This window comes from Cavia porcellus, unplaced genomic scaffold, assembly GCF_034190915.1.
Source record: "Cavia porcellus strain 051 isolate PalLab524CR breed Dunkin Hartley unplaced genomic scaffold, mCavPor4.1 scaffold_23, whole genome shotgun sequence".
Lineage (NCBI taxonomy): Eukaryota > Metazoa > Chordata > Mammalia > Rodentia > Caviidae > Cavia > Cavia porcellus.
In genome coordinates, this window is record NW_026947506.1 from 3,168,636 (window position 1) to 3,188,716 (window position 20,081).

General features: G+C 60.8%; 1 protein-coding gene across 1 annotated transcript; it reads left to right on the forward strand.

The window, feature by feature from the left end:
* Positions 1-2,424: 2,424 nt before the first annotated feature.
* Positions 2,425-18,893, forward strand: Cdhr1 (cadherin related family member 1). Its single transcript, XM_003466150.4, has 17 exons — positions 2,425-2,579; positions 2,915-3,010; positions 3,842-3,987; positions 4,852-4,902; positions 5,787-5,876; positions 6,489-6,575; positions 7,154-7,270; positions 7,934-8,077; positions 8,707-8,785; positions 9,416-9,516; positions 11,395-11,598; positions 12,566-12,718; positions 13,680-13,844; positions 14,301-14,368; positions 14,926-15,154; positions 15,803-16,060; positions 16,690-18,893. The coding sequence occupies exons 1-17, from the start codon at positions 2,525-2,527 to the stop codon at positions 17,218-17,220; spliced, it is 2,574 nt and encodes an 857-aa protein (XP_003466198.1). The 5' UTR covers positions 2,425-2,524; the 3' UTR covers positions 17,221-18,893.
* Positions 18,894-20,081: the final 1,188 nt, after the last annotated feature.

Sequence of the window (20,081 nt, forward strand, 5' to 3'; positions counted from 1 at the left end):
GCTCACAGCTCCCCAAGGAGACGCCCGAGCAGACAGCTTCCAGCACGCAGTCTCCTCAGCGCACTGACCTTCCTCCAAGTAGGGCCGGTTCTGTGTGGGGCAGAGGCGTGGGTGGAGGAGAGAGGGCTTCTGGTGACCCAGACCTCCTCTGGTATGTCCACACCCAGGCTCAGCCATGCAGCAGACTGACCCAGCAAAGGAGAAATCTACAGGCTGGATGCAGGCCAGCCGGGCTGGAGAGGCTGCCTACCAGGGTGACTGTCTCACTGAAAGTGGCCGTGGCTGTGCCCCGATCCAGAAGTCAGTGTGTAGCCAAAATGTTTACTGGGCCACGAACCAATCTAAAGGAACCAGGGCACAGTGGCAGAATCTCTGTATTAAGGGGGAAGGCAGGGCCTCGGGCTGGTAGGGAAGGGGTCTCCCTCCTGTCACAGGAAACCGAGGGCCACCCTGTCCTGAGCCTGGGCACCTGGGGAATGGGGAAGGCCACATTCAGCGTGGACATTCTCCTTCTGGGACTCGGGCCCACAGCCGAGCTGTGACTCTGGTGCGGTGAAGAACCCCCAGCTCCGACCGTCCAGCAGGGTGCATTGGCCCAATCTGTCCCTCCCCTAAGCTGAGGCAGACAGCAGAAGACACCATGGCGTCAATGACTGGCCTCCCTGCACTGGGCTGACACTGCAGGACTGTTCGGACTCCCTCTTTGTACCAGCATACCAGACCCACGCCCTACCTTGGACCACAGGTGCCATCCTGCTGAGGCTCAAAGTCTGCACACCAGGGAGACAGCAGCCTGCGGGACCCCCATCCCCAACCCCGCACTGCTCCGGGACATGGGGCACAACAGCCCACAGGAACACGCTGGGCTGAAGGCTGCCCTTATCTCTGCCCCCTGAGTGGGCGGGCAGAAGTGAGCCCAGAAGCCGCCCCTCTGCTCACCGGCTCCTGGGAGCCCTGGACCTGGAGAGCGCCAGCCCCCCCCCCCCACACACACACACACCATGGTGCGCACATCCACTCGGGCCTGAGTGCTCCTGTGCACCTCGGCTGGGAGCAGACGATGCGTGCGCGTGTGTGGCAGAGGGGCCTGCAGAGGGACTGGAACCCTTCCTGTATGTTGTGGATAGCATGGGAACGCCTGCGGGTGTACTCGTGGGCAGGGGTGCACAGGTGCACGAGGACTGTGGGTTAGCGCCCTCACACAAGCCAGGAGAGGGCAAAGCCGTGGAAACACGCGAGCCCCGCTGGCAACACATGCGTGCCCAAGCAGCCCCCGACCCTTGACACGCGCTGTTTCGCTCAGCAGCAGCTGGACCACCCCCGGGGACGGCGTCAGAACCTGACGGAGATGCCCTGATGGGGCCGCACCACGGGGCCATGTGCGCGAGGCCGAGGTGGGGGGAGCTGCTGGTCAGTGCTGCGTTCCAGGGTCTGAGGGCGCCCAGGGTGTGCGGGTCCCCGGGGACAGGTGAGCCCCTCGGCTAACACGAGCTCTGCTATCCAGGTAGGACACTGTCAGGGTGACAGGGAAGAGCAGCTGTTGTCTACGGTGTTCAGCGCCCCCAGGACAGGGCCAGCTCTCGGGTGGCCGCCCCACCCAGGCTATGCAGACTCTTGATTCAGAGTCCTGCATCCCCAGAGAACCCCAGTTCCCCTGAATCTCACACACTGTGTGGGGAAGGGCAGGGGCGGGTTAGTGCATGCTCCCCGTGTGGACCAGCAGTGGGAGGCTGCAGTACAGGACTGGACCAGCAGCCAAGGAGGCTCCCGGCCCCCCTGCCTCCCCCAGTCACCGGCCAGCCAGGGCGGGAGCAGCCCCGGACAGAGGCTGCAGGGCCACCCTCGGGGGTCAGAGCTCCACCTGGCCGAGAGGGCGCTGAACTCCGCCTTCACACCGCCCCCTCCTTCAGAGGACTTGAAGAGGGGTCGGAGGTCCCCCCAGAGTGGGGACGGGGCGGGCAGGGGGGGACTCTGCTGCCTGGCACAGGGGAATGAGGTCAGGGGCGGCCGCCTGGCCCGGGCTGGGCTGAGCTGAGCCGTCTGGTCCTGGGTCTGGGCACGCGGTCTCCCCCACCCCACCTGGTCTTTGAGGTCTGCTCTGTGACCCCTTGGGGGCGGTCCCCGGAGCCTGTGTGACTGCCCAGGCAGCCCCTCTGCGCCCCACCCGAGACCCCGGCCCTTGGCCAAGGCTACTCCCAAGCGTCTGCACAAATGCTCCAGAGAGAGCAGAGGAAGTTCGCGAGGAAGAAAAACTCCAGCCCGAACCGCGCTCAGCCGGGCGGGACTCGGGACCGGGAAGCCCGATCTTCCAGCCGCCTGCTCCGGCATCCCTCAGCTCCACCAAGCTGGGTCTCTGGCCGGGACCCCCTTGACCCCGCCTCCGGGCTCTCTGAGGGGGCGTGGTCGCCGTGGGCGTGGCTACCGGCGTGGCCACGCCCACCCCAGACTTGGCGCTGGGTGCGCGGAGGCGCCCAGGCTGCCAGCCGCCCTTCTGCCCGCGGGGTCCGGGGCGCTCGCTGGAGACATGGGGCGCGCCCCGCGGGCCGCCGCGATCCTGGGGCTGCTGCGCTTCTGCCTGGGTGAGTGCCGGGCGGAGGGGACGCGAGCGCCCGAGGGATGCCCAGGGCGCAGTCTGGGGCAGACGCTACGGGCCCGGGGCGGGGCAGGGCGGGGCGGGGTGTCCACCCGGAGGCGACCCCCGGCGGCCACCGGCCCTCTCTGAGCCGGGCCCCTGCCTGCACTGCTAGGGCTGGGGTCGGGCAATGCCCTGTTTCCCGGCGCCCCAAGTCGTGTGCGCCCCAGGAGGTGGGTGGTGGGGACCCGGGGTCGCCGAAGCTGACCGGTCCCCCTGCTGTCCCGCGCCGGGCCGACCGTGGCCGTGGTGCAAACTCCCTCCTGCCTCTGGCTTTCCTAGTCCAGGCCAACTTCGCCCCCCACTTCTTCGATAATGGAGCAGGCAGCACCAACGGAAACCTGGCCCTGTTCAGCCTTCCTGAGGACACCCCAGTAGGTGAGGTACCCCCCCCCGCAGGTCTCCCCAGGGACCCCACTCGTGACTCCCCCGATCTTGCAGCGCTGAACTAACGCTGTGCTGTGCGCTCCCCGGGGCGCCCTGTGTTTATGCTGGGATCCCTGGCCCCGAGGGAAAGGAGGTCACCGCTGCCATGGCAACTAAGCCGGGCCAATACTGGGGGCCAGCGTCGGGACCCAAGAAGAGTGGCCTGGGCCAGGCAGTGGTGGGCAGCACATCGGAAAGGCCCTGGTCCCCTGGGGACCGTGACCTTGCAGTGTGTTTACCTCCCGAGCCTCCACTCTCTGGGCTTTAAAACCATCCAGGACTCTCAGCTGGCCCAGATGCCTCCAGGCGCCCAGGCCAGAGAAGCAAGAGGAGGGTGTGGAACCGGCTTCATGGCTCAGTCAGGCTTGAGAGCTGGGGAAGGGGGGGGGGGGTGAATAACGGAGGCCTATCCGGCTGGGGCACACAGCACCCCTCACCTCTGTTGCCTTCGGGGCCCTCCTTTCTCCCCACTCCCACCCAGGGAGCCCACAGCTTTGCTCCTGGGAGAGGAGTCCTGCAAGGTACAGAGCTCCCCAGTTAGGAGGAGCCCCAGACACCTCTGTAATGTGCGGGGCAGATTGCCATCAACAGAGCAGCTGATAACACCCGATAACAAGTGGAGCTCAGCCAGCAGGAAGCTCCAGGCCAGGGTGGCCGTGAATCACATATTCGCTCCGCGAACAGTCAGGCCCTTGGTTCTGTGCTGCTGCTGCTGCTGCTGCTGCTGCTGCTCTCAGGAAAGCATGCCCCTGGCTACAGCTCCTCCTGCTACGTGTCCCTTAGGCTCCCACGTGTACACCCTTAACGGCACAGACCCCGACGGGGACCCAGTCTCCTACCACATCAGCTTTGACCCCAGTGCGAGAAGCGTCTTTTCTGTTGACCTGAACTTGGGCAACGTCACCCTGGTTGAGGAGCTGGACCGAGAGGTACAGGGTGTGCGGGGGAGGTCCCCTTTGAGCATGCTGCTGTGCACCAGCCCCTCCCTGTAGAGCAGGGGCCCACGAGGGTCCCCAGCCCAGCAGCTTAGGCCACTGCCATTACAGAGGAGGCTGTGGGTGTGCCCTGCAGCCCGCACGTATAGTTAGAAGTCTGTTTGCACTTAGAGCTCTCAAAACGCCTCCGAATACGGTTTTCAAGCCCCCCCTGGGAGAAGCATATAAGCCGCAGGGCACTCAGGTAGCAGGTGGGGCTGGAAAGGTGGGTGAGGGAGCAGGGCTGGGCGGGCAACAGCTGCCCCCTCTGCAGGCCTCTGAGCCTGGGGGACAGGGTGTGGGCTTTCTTGGCTTCCTTTCTGATTTGAGACCTCAGCTGGGGGCTTCTGCCAACTTCAATTCAATGACAAAATCCAGGAGCTGCAAGAGAGGGCAGAGAAAGGAAGGGGGGTCTCAGAGACTCAGAGGTCTGGGACTGTGGGTCTGCGGGCACCACTTTGCACGCACACATGCACACACACAGGCGCACACATACTCACACACATGCACACATTGTGAAACTCATGGGCCCTTGAAGCAACCTGCACCCTGATGTCTGCAGACTCCCATGCAGAGAGGTGTTGTGAGGTGAGGGGGAGGAAAATGATCCGAAGAGGACGGGAACCTCCCTCCAGCACTTGGGGTCCTTCTCCACTTGCATAAGCAGAAAGCATTTGCTGTTGGAGCTGCTGCAGTCCCTCTGGGTCTAGGGACCCCCGACCCCCGGCATCCTCTGAGGGTGCAGACGGGCTTCACTCCACCTGGAGTCCTGTGGGGTGTCACAGCCCGGGACACTCACTCCGTCCCTGTGCTTTACAGAGGGAGGATGAGATTGAAGCCATCATCAGCATTTCCGACGGCCTGAACCTGGTGAGTGGGTTCTAGAACCAGCTGGCTCTAGGCTCCCTGCACCCCAGCCCTCTCGTGGGCTCCCTGATAAACTGGCAGTGAGACCTGCCGGAAGGGCCCACAGCGGGGCTGCAGCAGGCCAGAGGAGAGGGCGGGAGGGACAGACTGGCTCTCTCAGCTGAGCTTTGCCAGGCCCAGCACGCATTCCCAGCACCTCGTCCAACCCTCCCCCTGCCTGTCACCTAAGCCAAACACCTGGCCGCCAGGCTGTCCTCACCCCTGCTTCCTGGGGAACTGCAGCCACCCCAGCCCCAGTGTAATGCCCATCTGGCTGGTCCTCAGCTCTGAAAGTGCCAACAGCTGTGCCCAGCACCCTCGGGATGAAACCCAAGCTTCTCGGGGCACCCGGGTCCCACCTGTCGGGTGCCATCTGCCTCAAACAGCTTGTTCCCCACCTGCCCCGCCAGCCCCTAGCCAGAGCCTGTCCTCCCTCTCTCTGCGTCTCAGCCCTCTTTGCCCTTGCACTCGAAACCCCTTCTTCTCGGCCACCTTCCCACCTCCTCCCTCTGACAAAGCTGCCGTAGGCTCGCTGTACCCACTGGATGTTGCCGTGCACCGCTGCCCGGGGCCTCCTATGGGGCCCTGCAGGATGCTGCGTGCATGGCCCTGCAAGGGGCGTGTACCCCAGGCCCAGAGTGCTTGGTGCCCTCAAAAGGCAGAAGCCACCACGGCCCCTGCAAAGTAATGCACCTTCAGCAGGGAGCTCAAGTGGCCTCTTCGTTTTGTGAATGAAGGGGCGGGGAATGTGGGTAAGGTACACAGCCAGGGCTGTTTGGGGGGCCACCATCCTCTCATCCCAGGAAGGCATCGCTGCCCTGAGTCCCCACCCCTCTGCCCCTTCTCAGGTGGCAGAAAAGGTCACGATCCTGGTGACCGACGCCAATGATGAGGCGCCCAGGTTCACCCAAGAGCCTTACGTCGTCCTGGTGCCCGAGGTGAGTGAGGCAGGGCCACCTGCGACCTGGCCCGTCCGCCCCTTTGAGGCCCTGGCCTCTGTGTCCTCCCCCCTCTGTCATTGTGCCCCCTCCTGGAGCCCCTGTGTCACCACCACCGCTGCCCTGCAGAGGGGGAGCTTTTCCCTGGCCAGTGTCTGGAGTTCTCAAGGTCTAGTGTTTGCTGATTGCGGGGAGAAGGGGTCTCATTCTGGCTCTGCACCCTGTGTGGTCCCTGGTGGCCATGACTGTGACTGGATTTATAATCTGTGACCTCAAGGGGAATTGCCACATCATGTGTCGACCTTTGCTCTATTTACTGGTTTTCTTCCCCGCCCCAGTTGGGGGCCCCTGCTCCCCCTTCCTCCCTCTTCCCTGCCTCTGCCCCAGTGTCTGTCACCATCCCTCCCGTCACCCTGTCACACAGTCACCGTCACCTCCTCCGCCCTAGCACCTCACAGCCAGCTCCCACATCTGCAGTCACCACTGTCTCTGTCACACACCAGTCACACGACACGCTCACATCCTCCCACCCCACTGCACCACGGCCTGGCCTCTGCTCCCTGAGCACTGTGTCACCGCCCCTGACCCTTCCCTGTGGCTGCAACTCCTCAGGACACACCTGCCGGGAGCAGCCTCTTTAAGGTCCATGCTGTGGACAGGGACACGGGCTCCGGGGGCAGCGTCACCTACTTCCTGCAGGTAAGATGGACCCACAGTGCCACCACACCCTGGGCTGGAGGGGAAGCCAGGGTCCTTCAGCCTGGGGCCCTGAGCTCAGGGCCTCTGCACAGGGAGCAGACAAAGTTCCCCCCGCAGCCTGCCTTGAGCGAGGCTTAGACACAGGTGAAGCTTCAAGGGCAGCTGGGGGGTTCTTGGGTCACCCCATTAAGGCAGGGTCTCCCGCTGCTCCTTAGTAGGTGCTACCTGTTTACTTGGCTGGTTAGAAGGTCTCCCACCTCTCTGTGCTTGTGATTTCCGAGCCCCAGTTCCCTCTGGCGCACACTGCAGCCCCTCTAGCCTGTGGAAACCTCCGGGCCAGAGCATCATCCCGTCCAGCTGAGCAGGTTGGAGGCCACGGCCACAGGGAGGGCCGGTGCCTGTGTTGCCCAGAGTGTATGGCCCCAGCCCAACTCTGCAGGAGGCCTGAGAGCAGAAGGACTGGCACCTGGCAGTGAGAACCCCAGTCCCTAGCCGGCGAGGACCCCTTCAGTCAGCACAGTGGGTGTTTCCTGGAACTGGGCTTCTCCCTGAGGTCTAGTGCTCCCCCACTCTTCCAGAGCCTCCACCCCACCAAATTTGCCATGGACCGCCACAGCGGGGTGCTGCGCCTGCAGGCCGGGGCCACTCTGGACTACGAGGAGTCCCGGACCCACTTTCTCACTGTGGTGGCCAAGGTAACAGAGGAAGGGCAGGGAGCCCAGGCTCCCCTGATTGGACTGGAGCACAGCTGGGTTGGACAAGGCACAGTTCCAGGAGCCATGGGCAGGGTGGGAGCCCAGTGGCAGGGGAGGCAGCTGCCAGGGCACTGGGGGCCAGTCCCTGTGGGGATGGAGCGTGTGACCCTTTGAGACTAGTGGCGAAGGTCCCTTAGGCAGGACCAGCTGGCCCCGGCGCAGACCATGCTTCTTTCCATGGCTCGGCCTCTGGGCGCCTGCACTGCTCTGGCCCGGCCTTCCACCCCCGGTCCTCCTCTGTGATGCCCAGCTGTCCTTCCCAAGCCTCGGTTTCCCCATCTGCCTGTCCCATAAGCTTCTTGTCCCTTGCATCTCTGAGGCTCGTGGCAGGGAGCTGGGATCTGCAGGTGCCTCGCTCTGGCCTGGCAGTTCATTTTGCAGAGGTGACTTCATGTCGAAGCTTCCACCTCTGTCTCCATACCCAGAGGAGCTGACTGTGTGCCGGCCTGGCCTGACACTGTGCGCACATGGTCTCGTTTAAGTCCCGAAGCCCTGCAAGTCTGAAACTAACACCAGGGCCACAGAAGCAGAGCGCAGAGCAGGCAGTGCACTCCTGAGCCCCACCGACCCTCACCGGCTCCTGCCACCCTGCTTCCTCCCCAGGACGGTGGGGGCAGTCTACGAGGGGCCCCCGTGGTGTTCTCCACCACCACCACAGTCACGGTCAATGTGGAGGACGTGCAGGACACCCCACCTGTCTTCGTGGGCACTCCGTACTATGGCTATGTGTACGAGGACACCCTTCCGGTGGGTGGCTGCCCCTCAGCCAGGGTCCCCTCCTGTCCTTGTGGTTCCCCTGGGTCCCTGCTGGGGACGCTGGGCTCCACCCCCACACACACACTGCCACAGCCCCATGGGTGCTCACCCTCCTCACACACAGCTGGGTAGGGGAGGACTCTGCGGCTTCATCCGGAGGGACACCTCCCGCTAGGCGCAGACAGAGAGCGGGAGCTGCACTTGTGAACAACCCCCCAAACCTTTTTGAACACCGCTCAGGGTGCCCAGGATGGAACGCTCATTCTGAGACCCCGAATTTGAGGCCCTGGGGTCCAGCCATGGCCTCATTTCGCCCCTGCACCCCTCTGAGCTGGAAGAGGGTAAAGGTGGAGGGGTACAAGGCGTGTGGGTGTGCCCCAGGAAGCAGGAGTGCTAGGGCTCTCCGGGCAGCTTATGCTCTGTCCCCATGGACCTGGACATGGCAGGCACTGCTGTCCCCCAGTCCTGGTGCTGCCAGCTGCCAGCAGAGCCAGCCCACACTCTTGGGCCACCGAGAGACCTTGGCCTGGTGGGCGGCTCCCCCTCTGGGATGGGCTGTGTCCAGGGAGGGGCAACCCCAGCATCTCCACGAGCCCCAGGAGCGGAACCCTCTTCCCTAGGGCTCAGAGGTGCTGACAGTGGTCGCCATGGATGGAGACCAGGGCAGACCCAACCGCATCGTCTACAGCCTCGTGAACAGTGAGTCTGGGCAGCCTCGGGGCTGGGGCTCGGACTCCCTGGGGGCCAAAGTGAGGTTCCCAAACCCTCTGGGTCCCGGCCCCCCGCCTTCAGGATGGGTACCCCTGGGTCTCAGCCCCTCCCCCCACAGGATGAGGACCCCTGGGCCCCAGTCCCCACCTGCAGGATGAGGAGGACCCGATGTTGTGGAGGGGAGGGACTGGGCCCTAGGAGTGACCCGTGTGCCTTGTCCCTGCTTGTGGTTGGGCCCAGCTGCGGGGGGAACACGGCTGCTTTGTTTTCCACTCCTGCCACCTGGGCACTGTGTCACCAATGGCAGTGGTGGCAGCGCTTCCTGTGCCCTCGGGGCTGTTGTTTTCCTGTAAAGCCTGGGCTGAACGCGCTAGGTGCACTGACATAGACGCACACACACTGTGCCTAAGAGAAGGCACCCAGGATGGAACCTGTGAGCCAAACAGGTGAACTCGGGTCCTACTCCACTGTGTAACCTTACACAAGTTACTTAGCCCCTCCGAGCCTCAGTTTCCCCACTAGCGCTGCACAGGCGGCGACTATTGCACCATACGGGGACTCCGACTCTCTTGCGCCCCCTGTGGCCCTGTGCTGAACTGCAGCGCTCGTCTCTGCCAGGGAGTGACGGAGCCTTCCAGATTAACGAGACGTCTGGAACCATCACGGTCTTGCAGAGCCCCGCCCAGCTGCACAGAGAGGCGTACGAGCTGCACGTGCAGGTGAGCCCTCTAGCTGGGCCTGCCCCGCAGTCTGCAGCCCTGGAAGGCTGCAAAGGCGATGAGGTCTGGGCGCGCCTCCCCATCCCGGGGGTGCATCTGGGAGGGAGACATAGGAGGAGCCTTCCCTCCCTCCGTCCCTCCGGCAGTAGCGGGGTCAAGCCTCTAGTGGGACAGGAAGTCATCCAGGAATTCTAGAAAGTAGGAGGGCGAGAGGCCAGGAGCAGTGCCCCAGCGGACCGCAGGCTGAGGCTGGGCGGGGGATTTGGGGCTGGGGGGAGGCATTTCAAGCCGCAGGAGTCCGAGACGCCCCGGCCAGGGGTTCAGCCAGGGTTGGTGGGATTGGAGCAGGTGGGAGGAAGGTAGGGGTCCCGGGGGTGGGGGTGATGCCCCAAGGCTGGCAGGGGATTTCCCTGGGGCAGAGCCTGTGACCCCTGCAGTCACCCAGAGGCCCTGGCTCAGAGGGTCACACGCCCGGGCCTGCTGTCTGTCACCTTTAAATTCCTAAGAACTTCTGTGTCTCACGATCCTGCCCAAGAGTGTGGGGAGCCAGGAGCAGAGGCCAGGAGAGAGCTGCTCAGTGACAGCCAGTGCCCACCTAGGGGAAGGGCGCCCAGTGGAGGGTTCCGGACACTGCGCCAGGGGTGGGTTGTCATGTTTCTGGTAACCCCAAGGCCCTGGGTGACTGAGTGACCCAGGTCCAGGTGCCAGTCCTAACCCAGTGTTAAAGAACTGGAGTCTCCACTCGGTTTGGGCTGCCGGGCTGTGGGGCCGCGGGGCTGTGGTCAGGGGGTGGGCGGAAGGGAGAACCGCAGATCCAGAAGGAGGCGGACGGCATAGCTGGGCAGTGGACAGAAGGGTGAGAAGGGCCAGGTGGCCACAGATGCGGCGTCGCTATGAGTGTGGGGCCTGGCACCAGGGAGACACAGGTGGAGCATCCATGCATGGGCATACAGGGCTGGGGTTGAGAGGAACCCTCGCACACGGTGAAAGGCACCGGCAGGGAGGAAGTCACCCTGGGCACGGCTCTGGGAGGGGTCGCCAGCCAAGTGCGCGGTGCGGGAGCAGCCCACACCCTGAGAGGATCGGGTGCTGGAGGCCCAGGGGGCCCAGGGAGCCGGGGAGAACTCGGCGACCTCAGCCAGGGGAACTGGGCCCTGAGGAAGATGTGGAGGCACTGGGACTGGACACAGCACGGGAGAGGACATGAGGAGAAGAGAGGGTGTGCAGGCAGCAGCAGGGCCTGTGGGGACAGAGGGACTGTCAGCAGAGCTGCCTCCTAGAACTGAGCGTCCTGCCGCAGCAGGATCAGGAGGCCCTGGAGGAGGCTCCTGGGATATTTGCCACAATGCTCGAGGTGCAGATGGCCCCCAGTCCTGGCTTTGCAGCCTGAATTAGTTATCCAGTGCTTTCTAACACTTGCCATGAACCTAGCGGCTTAGACACCACGAACTCATCCCTCTCCATGTGAAGGACTCAGGAATCCGAATTCTGCTTGCCCGGGTCCTTGGTTCCAGGGTCTCTGGAATGGCTGCTGTCTGATTGTCTGCCAGGGTAGAGTCTCCTGGGGAGGCTGGACAGGGCGCATTGGCTTATGGCTCCCGTGGCCACTGGCATGACTCAGGCCCTGGCCGGCTGTTGGTGAGGGGACACTCTTGTTTCTGCTTCATGGGAACCAGTGAGGGAGATTCTGCCAGCCAGATGGAAATTGCAGTCTCTCAGTGTCACCCTGTCTTTGCCAGATGTGGTCAGAAGCAAGTCACAGGGCAGGGCTGCACTCAGAAGCAGGGATAACACAAGGCCATGGACACCAGGAGCCGGGATTGTGGGGGCCAGTCACAGCCTCCCAGCCCCAGGGCCACTGCTGCTGTCCCCCCTCAGGTGACAGAGGTCAGCTCTGCGGGGATCCCAGCTGCCCGGGCCATGGTCCCTGTCACCATCAGAATCGTGGACCTCAACAACCACCCACCCACATTCTACGGAGAGAGTGGACCCCAGAACAGGTTCGAGCTGTCCATGTACGAGCACCCACCCCAGGGCGAGATCCTGCGGGGCCTCAAGATCACAGTCAACGACTCTGACCAGGTGTGTGTGCATCCTGCTCACAGCTGGGAGCATCTGTGCCACCCCTCTCAGCTCAGGTGGCAGGGACAGACAGCTCCCAGAACTGCCACAGGGACAGCAGAGGGCTGCTGTCTAATCAGAGGTGGTCTGCTCAGCCTAAGGGCGTTCAGGGTTAAAAAGTGCAAACCCTGCCCTGGTCCCCGCACCAGCCCAGCACTGGTGATGTGCCCTGCCCCTCCTGGCCCAGCGCAAGACCAGACCCGTGTGGTTTCAATTCACCTCCCTTCATCCTCAAAACCTGCTCAATCTTTCTGACTTGGTCAACTCCCTTTTAGAATGAAGGGTCACTTACCTTCCAGAGTTAAGGACATATAAGGGCTCCTTGTTTAATATGAATATATAAGGTAAAATCAAAAGTACAGTGGGTGTTTCAATCCAAAACATCTATTACATTAAAAGGCAGCATTACAGGAACACACATCCCTATTAACCCCACACCACCCCGAAAACCCACATCACATCATGCACAGGAATTGTTTCTGCCCCTTTCTGAAGCAGGTTTGGAAGTCCACTTTTCTGGGTGTCTGGGTGCTTCAGTGTCCCAAACTGATTCACAGCTTTTAGCTTTTGTGTCATTTTGACTTTGGGATGAGCCCAAGTCTGCACGGTGTCAGATCCAGTAGCTCAGGACACAGGCTCACGGTTTTGCGAGCCTGCCTTTCCATGGATGGCATCCATGGTGAGCCGCAGCCCTCACCATGATTTTGAGCACACCTTGTGGTGACGCTCAGGGAATAGGACTTCTGGAACTGTGGCAGACAGCAGCAAGACGCTGGGTACCACGGGGTGCTGGGCGGGAGTTCACAGCCCTGTGTTTACCGTGGGGAATCTGTACGTGTAAAGTTCACCGTGTGTTTTGATCGTGCCTTGTGTAATGTCTCTATGCTAATTGTCTCCTTGCTTCCTGTTTCCAAACTCTAATGCCCAGGGAGCCAATGCCAAATTCAACTTGCGGCTGGTGGGACCCGGAGGCGTCTTCCGAGTGGTCCCGCAGACAGTGCTCAACGAAGCCCAGGTCACCATCATTGTGGAGAACTCAGCTGCCATCGACTTTGAGAAGTCCAGAGTGTTGACCTTCAAGGTGTGTGTGGCTCTGCACTGTCCCGAGTGGGGCAGGGGAAGGAGGCAGGTATCGCCACAGTATCCCACTCCAGAGGAGACTGCTGCCGTGTCTAGACTACGCTTTCATTCCCCAAGCTGGAGCTGCCCCTCTACTGGAGTGGGGAGCCGGTGGTGGGCAGGGTGGAACCCACAGGAGAAGAGGAACCCACAGACAGGCGACTGCAGCAGCACCCAGCCCAGCTCGCTGAGCTCTGGTTTCTAAACTGGAGCTCTCTGAGGGGTGCAGCAGCTGGGAGTCAGTGGGAGCCACCAGGAGAGACAGAGAGAGGCAGGCTGGGTGGTGCCCTGAAGCCGGGCAGCTGGGGGGGTGCACCCTATAATCCTCCCACTCTGGAAGGCGGAGGTTGGCAGGTAAGTCTGAGCTCAGCCAGGGCAACTTAGTGATTCAATACTGGCCCACCTCAAAGCTAAATAAAAAAAGATCGAGGCCCTGGGTTCAGCACCACAAAAAGAAAGAAAGAATCATTTATGATAGCCAACAGATGAAATTCTTGGGAATTACAGTAATGAGAAGCATGCATCCCTTCAGTGATACAAAATTTCCCAAAGGGCTATAGAGAAGGCAAGTCTGAACAATGAGTGGTGTAAACCTTTTCACTAAGTGCAGATTTTCTCTAAGTTAATAAAAAAAATTGCAAAGCACCACACCAGTTGACGCTTACCTACAATTTCCATTGGAAAAGTGGTGAGAACCTTAATACAGTCATGCTGGTCTTCATCTGGAGAAGAAAGGCATACGCAGGTCGGTAGAGCAGAAACGGGACCAGCTAGAGTCAGGAGGCGGGGAAGATGTGCGCCTTGCGGGGCGGCCCGAAGCACCTGGCAGCTGAGAGGCAGTGGTGCTGGTCCAGTACTAGGGGGACAAGGGAGGGCAGGCTCTCAGCAGGTGACAGACACGCCCTCGGTTCCCTGCTCCCCAGCTCCTGGCCATCGAGGTGAACACCCCCGAGAAGTTCAGTTCCACAGCGGATATTGTGATCCAGCTCCTGGACACCAACGATAATGTCCCCAAGTTCACCTCTCATTACTACGTTGCCAGGATCCCCGAGAATGCCCCCGGGGGCTCCAATGTGGTGGCTGTCACAGTAGGTTTGGGATGGGATGGGGCCCTGAGGTTGGGGGACCCGTAATGTGAGACACATCTGTTTTCCATTGAGATAGCACAGCCCAGTCCTTAGCTGTGACTCTGCTCAAGCCTGCGCCCTCTCTGGCTTCTGTTTCTGCATCTCTGCAAAGGGCCATAGTCTCCCTGGTACGCAGTGGGACAGAGGCCAGACCCTCGGCCCAGGTCACAGGGCCCATCCCTTCGGCTCCTCATTTATACAGGGGACAAATGCCGTCCAGGACGTGTGTTCCCCTGGGCTCTGCTGACACTGGAGCTCCCTTGGAGGAGCCCGTGGGCCCAGGACAGCCTCTCGGTTCCTGCCCAGATGGGCAAAGCCCCAGGTCTCCTTGCTCTCCCTGAAAGCAGCTCTCTGCTGCAGGAGCTGCCACACCACCTGGCCACGGGGCAGGTCCACTGGGAGCTTTCTCTCTTCCAGGCTGTGGACCCGGACACGGGACCCTGGGGCGAGGTGAAATACTCCATCTACGGCCCCGGGGCAGACCTGTGAGTACATCCGGAACCCTGGACTAGGGTGGGACAGGGGCCAGAAGGCTGTGGATGGACGCGGTCTCAGCTAAAGGCAGGGGGACCTGAAAGGGATGGGATCGGGGTTGGGAGGGCGACCGGGGTGCAGAATGGAAGGAGGAAGGAGAGAAGGGAGGCAGTGGTGATGTGAGGCAGAGGTGAGGGGACACTCGGTGAGGTGACTAGGAGGGGAGAGAGTCCTGGTCACAGCGTGGAGCGAGGGTCCCGGCTGCAGGAACCGGACAGGCAGGAGTGGGCTGTGGCAGAAGCAGGCCATGGAGGAGCAGGGAGACTGGGATTTGGGTCGCAAAGCTCAGGAGCACCAGATGGGTGAGGAGTCAGACCTAGATAGCAGGAGGCGCCTTGGAGAAGCTGCATGGTGTCCTGCTGCTCTGCAGAGGCATCCCCTCTTTGCAGGCCTGCCTCTATGTGTGTGCATTGTGTGTGTGCATTGCGTGTGTGCACTGCATGTGTGCACCAGTGTCTCTGCACGCTTGCACATGTCCCCACCTGTGCCTGTGCTCTCTGCCCGGCAGGTTCCTGATACACCCCTCCACGGGGCTTATCTACACCCAGCCCTGGGCCAGCCTGGACGCAGAGGCCACAGCAAGGTACAACTTCTACGTGAAGGCAGAGGACATGGAAGGCAGGTACAGCCTGGCCGAGGTGTTTGTCACTCTGCTGGACGTCAATGACCACTACCCCCAATTTGGAAAGAGCATCCAGAAGAAGACCATGGTGCTGGGGACCCCGGTGAAAATTGAGGTAGGTTTTAGGCAGCTGAGCACCCTGGAACCTTGTCCTGCAGCTGCAAGAGACCCTAGGAGTAAGCAGGCCATGCCTGCCTCAGTGGACACGCATGCCAGAGACCCTGAGCTGCCTCTGGTGAAAGCTGTGAGACTTGGATTCTCCCCAGGGCAGTAGGTTGCAAGGTGTCTTACAGACCCTCACCTCTACTCCAACCCAGGAAACCTCTCTGAGAAGGAAGACAGCAGTGGCAAACACAAAGCACAGACAGCCTAGGAGTTTGTCTTGCCTCAGTTCCTATACTGGTTTTTCCACCGTGCACACTGTTTTCCCAGTGTGGATGAAACATGAACTCAGAACCGCAGCCTTGACTGCATCCAGCTCCCCTTCTCCCTCTCCCCTTGGACAAGTCACTCAGCACTGAAGCTTGTATTTTTGCACTCATGATGTGGATTCACCAGTACCCCGTTCCCAGAGCTGTTCACACATACAGGCCTACGTTGGACCCAGGATCATACACAGCGGGTCACACTGTTCTTTCACAGCTCCATCTACTCCAAGTAGACTTCCTGTGATACCCGAAAGCCCCATCCTCTGTGCTGACTTTGCTGTTGTTCATATGTGTTTCTTCCAAGCCCAGCTCTGTGTGTCCCCCCTCATGCACAGGCCACAGACCAGGATGCCGAGGAGCCCAACAACCTGGTGGACTATTCCATCACCCATGCAGAGCCGGCTGATGTGTTTGACATCGACACACACACAGGGGAGATCCGGCTCAAGAGCTCCATCCGTTCCCTGGAAGCCCTGCACAACATCACGCCCGGTGGGGACCACACGTGGTCCCTGGAGGTGCAGGCTAAGGACCGAGGCTCTCCGTCCTTCAGCACCACGGCCTTACTCAAGATTGACATCACAGACACTGAGGTGGGCACAAAGCCATGGCTGGAGAAAGGATCAGAGGCAAACCGAAACACCAAAGTATCACGCGAGATTTGGTGGCAGATTTATTTAATGTTGATGGACCAGACAGGGAATCAACCCCTCAAAGTGTCAGGCCCCAGATCTCTGGCACCCTAATACTTATATAGGGTTTGCAAGCGAGAAGTACAGAAGCAGAGTCTTTGCTGGGTATTGATTGGTTACATCTTAGCTCATTGTTACTGATTGGCCTAGAAGAAAACTGTTGTATATGTTGCATACCAAGACAAGTTCAAACTCCAGGCAAGGTGGAGTAGGAAATGTACAAGTTCAGGGTGGAGGGAGCTCGGAGTGGCAGGATGCAAGTGCTTGAGATAACACAAGTTCAGGGAGCAGACAGTTCAATGAGGGAAACATGTACCTGGTGTGGGTGGAAGACAGGTGGGCAAATCTGCCATGGCTATCGCCAGTTGCAGGACATTTAATTCAAAAGTTAACTGTTTTCCCCTTCATTCAAAGAGCTGCTGGGCCAGATTAACCTTACCACCCCATCAGGCTCAAGGAGCTCACCCCGCCCCCCGCCCCACCATCCATTCTCTGGGAACAGCTGAATGCAGGGTGACTCTGTCTTCCAGACGCTGTCCCGAGACCCCATGGCCGCCTTCCTGCTGCAGACCAAGGACAACCCCATGAAAGCCGTGGGTGTGCTGGCCGGCATCATGGCCATCGTGGTGGCCATCACCGTCCTCATCTCCACGGCCACCTTCTGGCGCAACAAGAAGTCCAACAAGGTGCTGCCCGTGCGTCGTGTCCTGCGGAGGCGGCCCAGCCCTGCACCCCGCACCGTGCGCACCGAGTGGCTCAAATTCAGGAGGACGAAGACGGCCACCAAGTTCATGCTCCAGGAGGAGCCCCTCAGTGAGAAGCATAGAAACAGCAGGCCAGCAGCCCCACCGCCCCCCAGAGCCCCAGCTCTCCCTCCACCCCCCAGAATGGCACCCGACACGGTCACCCCCTGGACGGTGCCTACAGTCTCTGGGTCCCTCACCCCCCAAGAACCCCAACAGTCATCCAAGCCTGAGGGAAACCCTGTCAGGTCATCCATGGTCTCTGAGCTGAAGCAGAAGTTTGAGAAGAAGAGTGTAGAACAGAAGGCTTATTTCTAGGGATGCCCTGGGCCTTGCCTTCCTCTCCCCTTGGCCCTGACCACTCCACGGTTTCTGCAGCGCCCCCACACTGTCCTCCTGAAGGTCACCAGTGTTTTGTACAATGATGCAAACTCCCCCAGGTATAGGGCGCTGGGCTGGGCAGGACTTTGAACAGGGGACTTCTCAGGTCCCCCACCACCCACGTCTTGGCACGGCTGCAGTGACCCCACTCTCCAGAGGCTTCTGTCTGCATCTTCTCACCAACCCATGCCTCATGGTCCCACCGCCCCACTGTGGGCTCGTGTCCGAGTCACAGAACTCAGGTGACAAGACCAGCGACATCCAGAGCCTGGAGCCCTGGGCTAAGAGCAGGGATGGGAAGACGTTGAGCCCGGCCATGGCTACGGCTGGGGAATGCACAGGCCACAGGAGAGCAGATCCGGGGCGAGCAGCGGCAGAGACGCCCTAAGGACTCATGCAGACTGCAGGGCCTCGCCCACAGCCCTGGCAGCCACGGCACCTGGTGTCAGGAAGATTGTGGCCCCTGCACACCCAGCAGGCCCAGCATCACCCAGGAACGGGTGTGGCCAGGTGCACAGCAGATGTCCCAGCCAGGCTGCCCTGGCCCAGAAGCTGGAGCATCGTGGAGGGGGGAGCAGGGGCACCAGGGAGAGCATCAGAGCCTCTTCAAGGGCGGAATCAAGGATGATGGCCAGGATCTGGGGGACTTCTGCATCTGCCCAGCTCTGTCCACACTGTGTAGCTTTGGGGATGCTGGTTTCTGTTTTTGATGTGGGGTCTCATTGTGTTTCCCGTCCTGCCTAAAACAGGAGCTCTTCTGGCCTCAGGGCCCCCCCCCAAGCAGCTGGGGTTACAGGTATGTACCGCGCTGCCCAGCTTTAGGGAAGCTGTCTGAATTCCCTCAGCACGGTCTCCGTCTGTAAAGTGAAGGAAGTAAGCCCTGGAAAAACAGCAGGGCTAGAGCTTTAACCTCTTGCAACTCAGCATCTACGTACTTAGAGCAGTCCCTCCCAAAAGTCCTAGGTCCTCACTGAAATTCTCCCAGGTGCCCCCAGGGGGCGCTGTGCTGGGCAAGGGGGCAGCAGCGCAGATGATGGCTTTGCCCTGGATCACGCACTGTCCCTTCTCTCTCATCCCACGCTGCTGCCAGAGATCAAGCATTGGGCAGCGGTGTCCAGTCTGGGAGGGGGGCGGTGCTGGCATCAGGGGCCAGGTCTGAGGGCCCCAGCTCCTCGGAGTTTCCTCTAGCTGGGAGGTGACAGTGTCCACCAGGAGAGAAAGCCTGCAGGGCCACCATGGTGAATTTAGAGGTTCTGCCCCAGCTGAGGACATCTGTGTGCTTGCGCACACACACACACACACACACACACAGAGCAGCCTCTGCTTCACTCCCGAATCTGCACTCCAGACTGCACCAGGTGTGTGCACACAGAGGCTGGGCATATGTGGCAGTCCCGGTGTGCCATCTGTGTGTGGAAGTGTTACTGAGCTGTGCCAGCGTGCAGAAGTCTGGCCAGCATCTGCAGTATTAGGGCAGCCAGAGCTTGGAAAGGACAGGTGCTTTCCAGCCCGGGTTTCAGGAGGGGCTGGGGGTCACCTTGGGGTTACCTCTCAGGACCTGCATGCAGCCCACCTCTTTTGTAAATGGTGAATAAAATCTGTAACCCGAAGGACAAGCTGACCTCCGGCTGCTGCTTACCGGTGTGTTCCCTGGCTGATGGAGACCAGGCCTCGGGACCCACAGCTCAGCTCAGCCTGCCTCGGGCCCGCCCACTTCTCCAGGTCCGTGGATATGACTCTAACAGGGGCTGTGAAATTTGGCCCAGATTGCCTGTAGGCATGTCAAACAGGAGCATGTTTGCAGACTCATCTACCTGGCCGTGGTCCATGCCAGGCTCCTGTGGCTTTTCCTCCCCAGCAGGGCCGCCCGGCAGGAAGGGGATCTGGAGCAGAAGTAAGGAGCCCCAGCGTAGCCCAGCAGGGCCAGCAACTGAGAGGCCACAAGAACAAGGACGCGGTTTGTCTCTGGGCCAGGGGTCACAAAGACCTCTGAGCTGGAAACCAGGTTGGCACGTGGAGCTGGGATGGAAGTGGACTCTGGGACTCTGACCAGGAAGCTGACCAATAGGAGCCATAGACAGGGAAAGAGGCACAAGCCAGCATCAGCCAGTGGGGTCAGCCAGTGCGGTCAGTGCTGGGAGAAACAACAGGGAGCCAGACCAGCACGGTGAGTCGGCTGCCCACACGGCTACACCCAGGCAGGCCTGGACCTTCAAGCCAGCACAAGGTCAGGAGAGAGAGCTGGGAAGCAGGAGCAGCAGCTGGACAGGGCCTCCCACAAGCGGGCCCTGAGAATCACCTACAAGCCCTGCTGAGCTCCTGCTGAGCTCAGACTTCCTGGCCATATGAAATAATAAAATGCATCTACAGATCACCCGCCCTCGGCTTGAGTTCAGGATCCACTTTGTGTGGCTTTGGGCCCGAGACCAAGTCTGCTGGGCTGTTGAAGCCAATGAAGCTGAGTACATGTCCAGGGCTGTGGCATGGCCCGGGCATGACTGAACTGAGAATGAGCAGACCCCTCAGGGGACAAGATAGGCCGCAGCTGAGGCCACCTGGAGACCTTCTGGGTAGTTTCCCTTAATTAGCATCTTCTGTCGCTATGAGGGCTCCTTGAGCCCCTCCCAAGATCCCACTTAGGTTTCCTCCACTGTCTACGCAACTCCTTGCTTGTTCTGATTAAATACAGGCTGTCCAGTTGGCCAGCAGAGTTACAGGCTCTGCCGAGGATTTGAGTATTCCTATAGCCCTAAAGACCATGCCACATTCCTTTGAGCTTTCGCCATGCACCTGTTTAA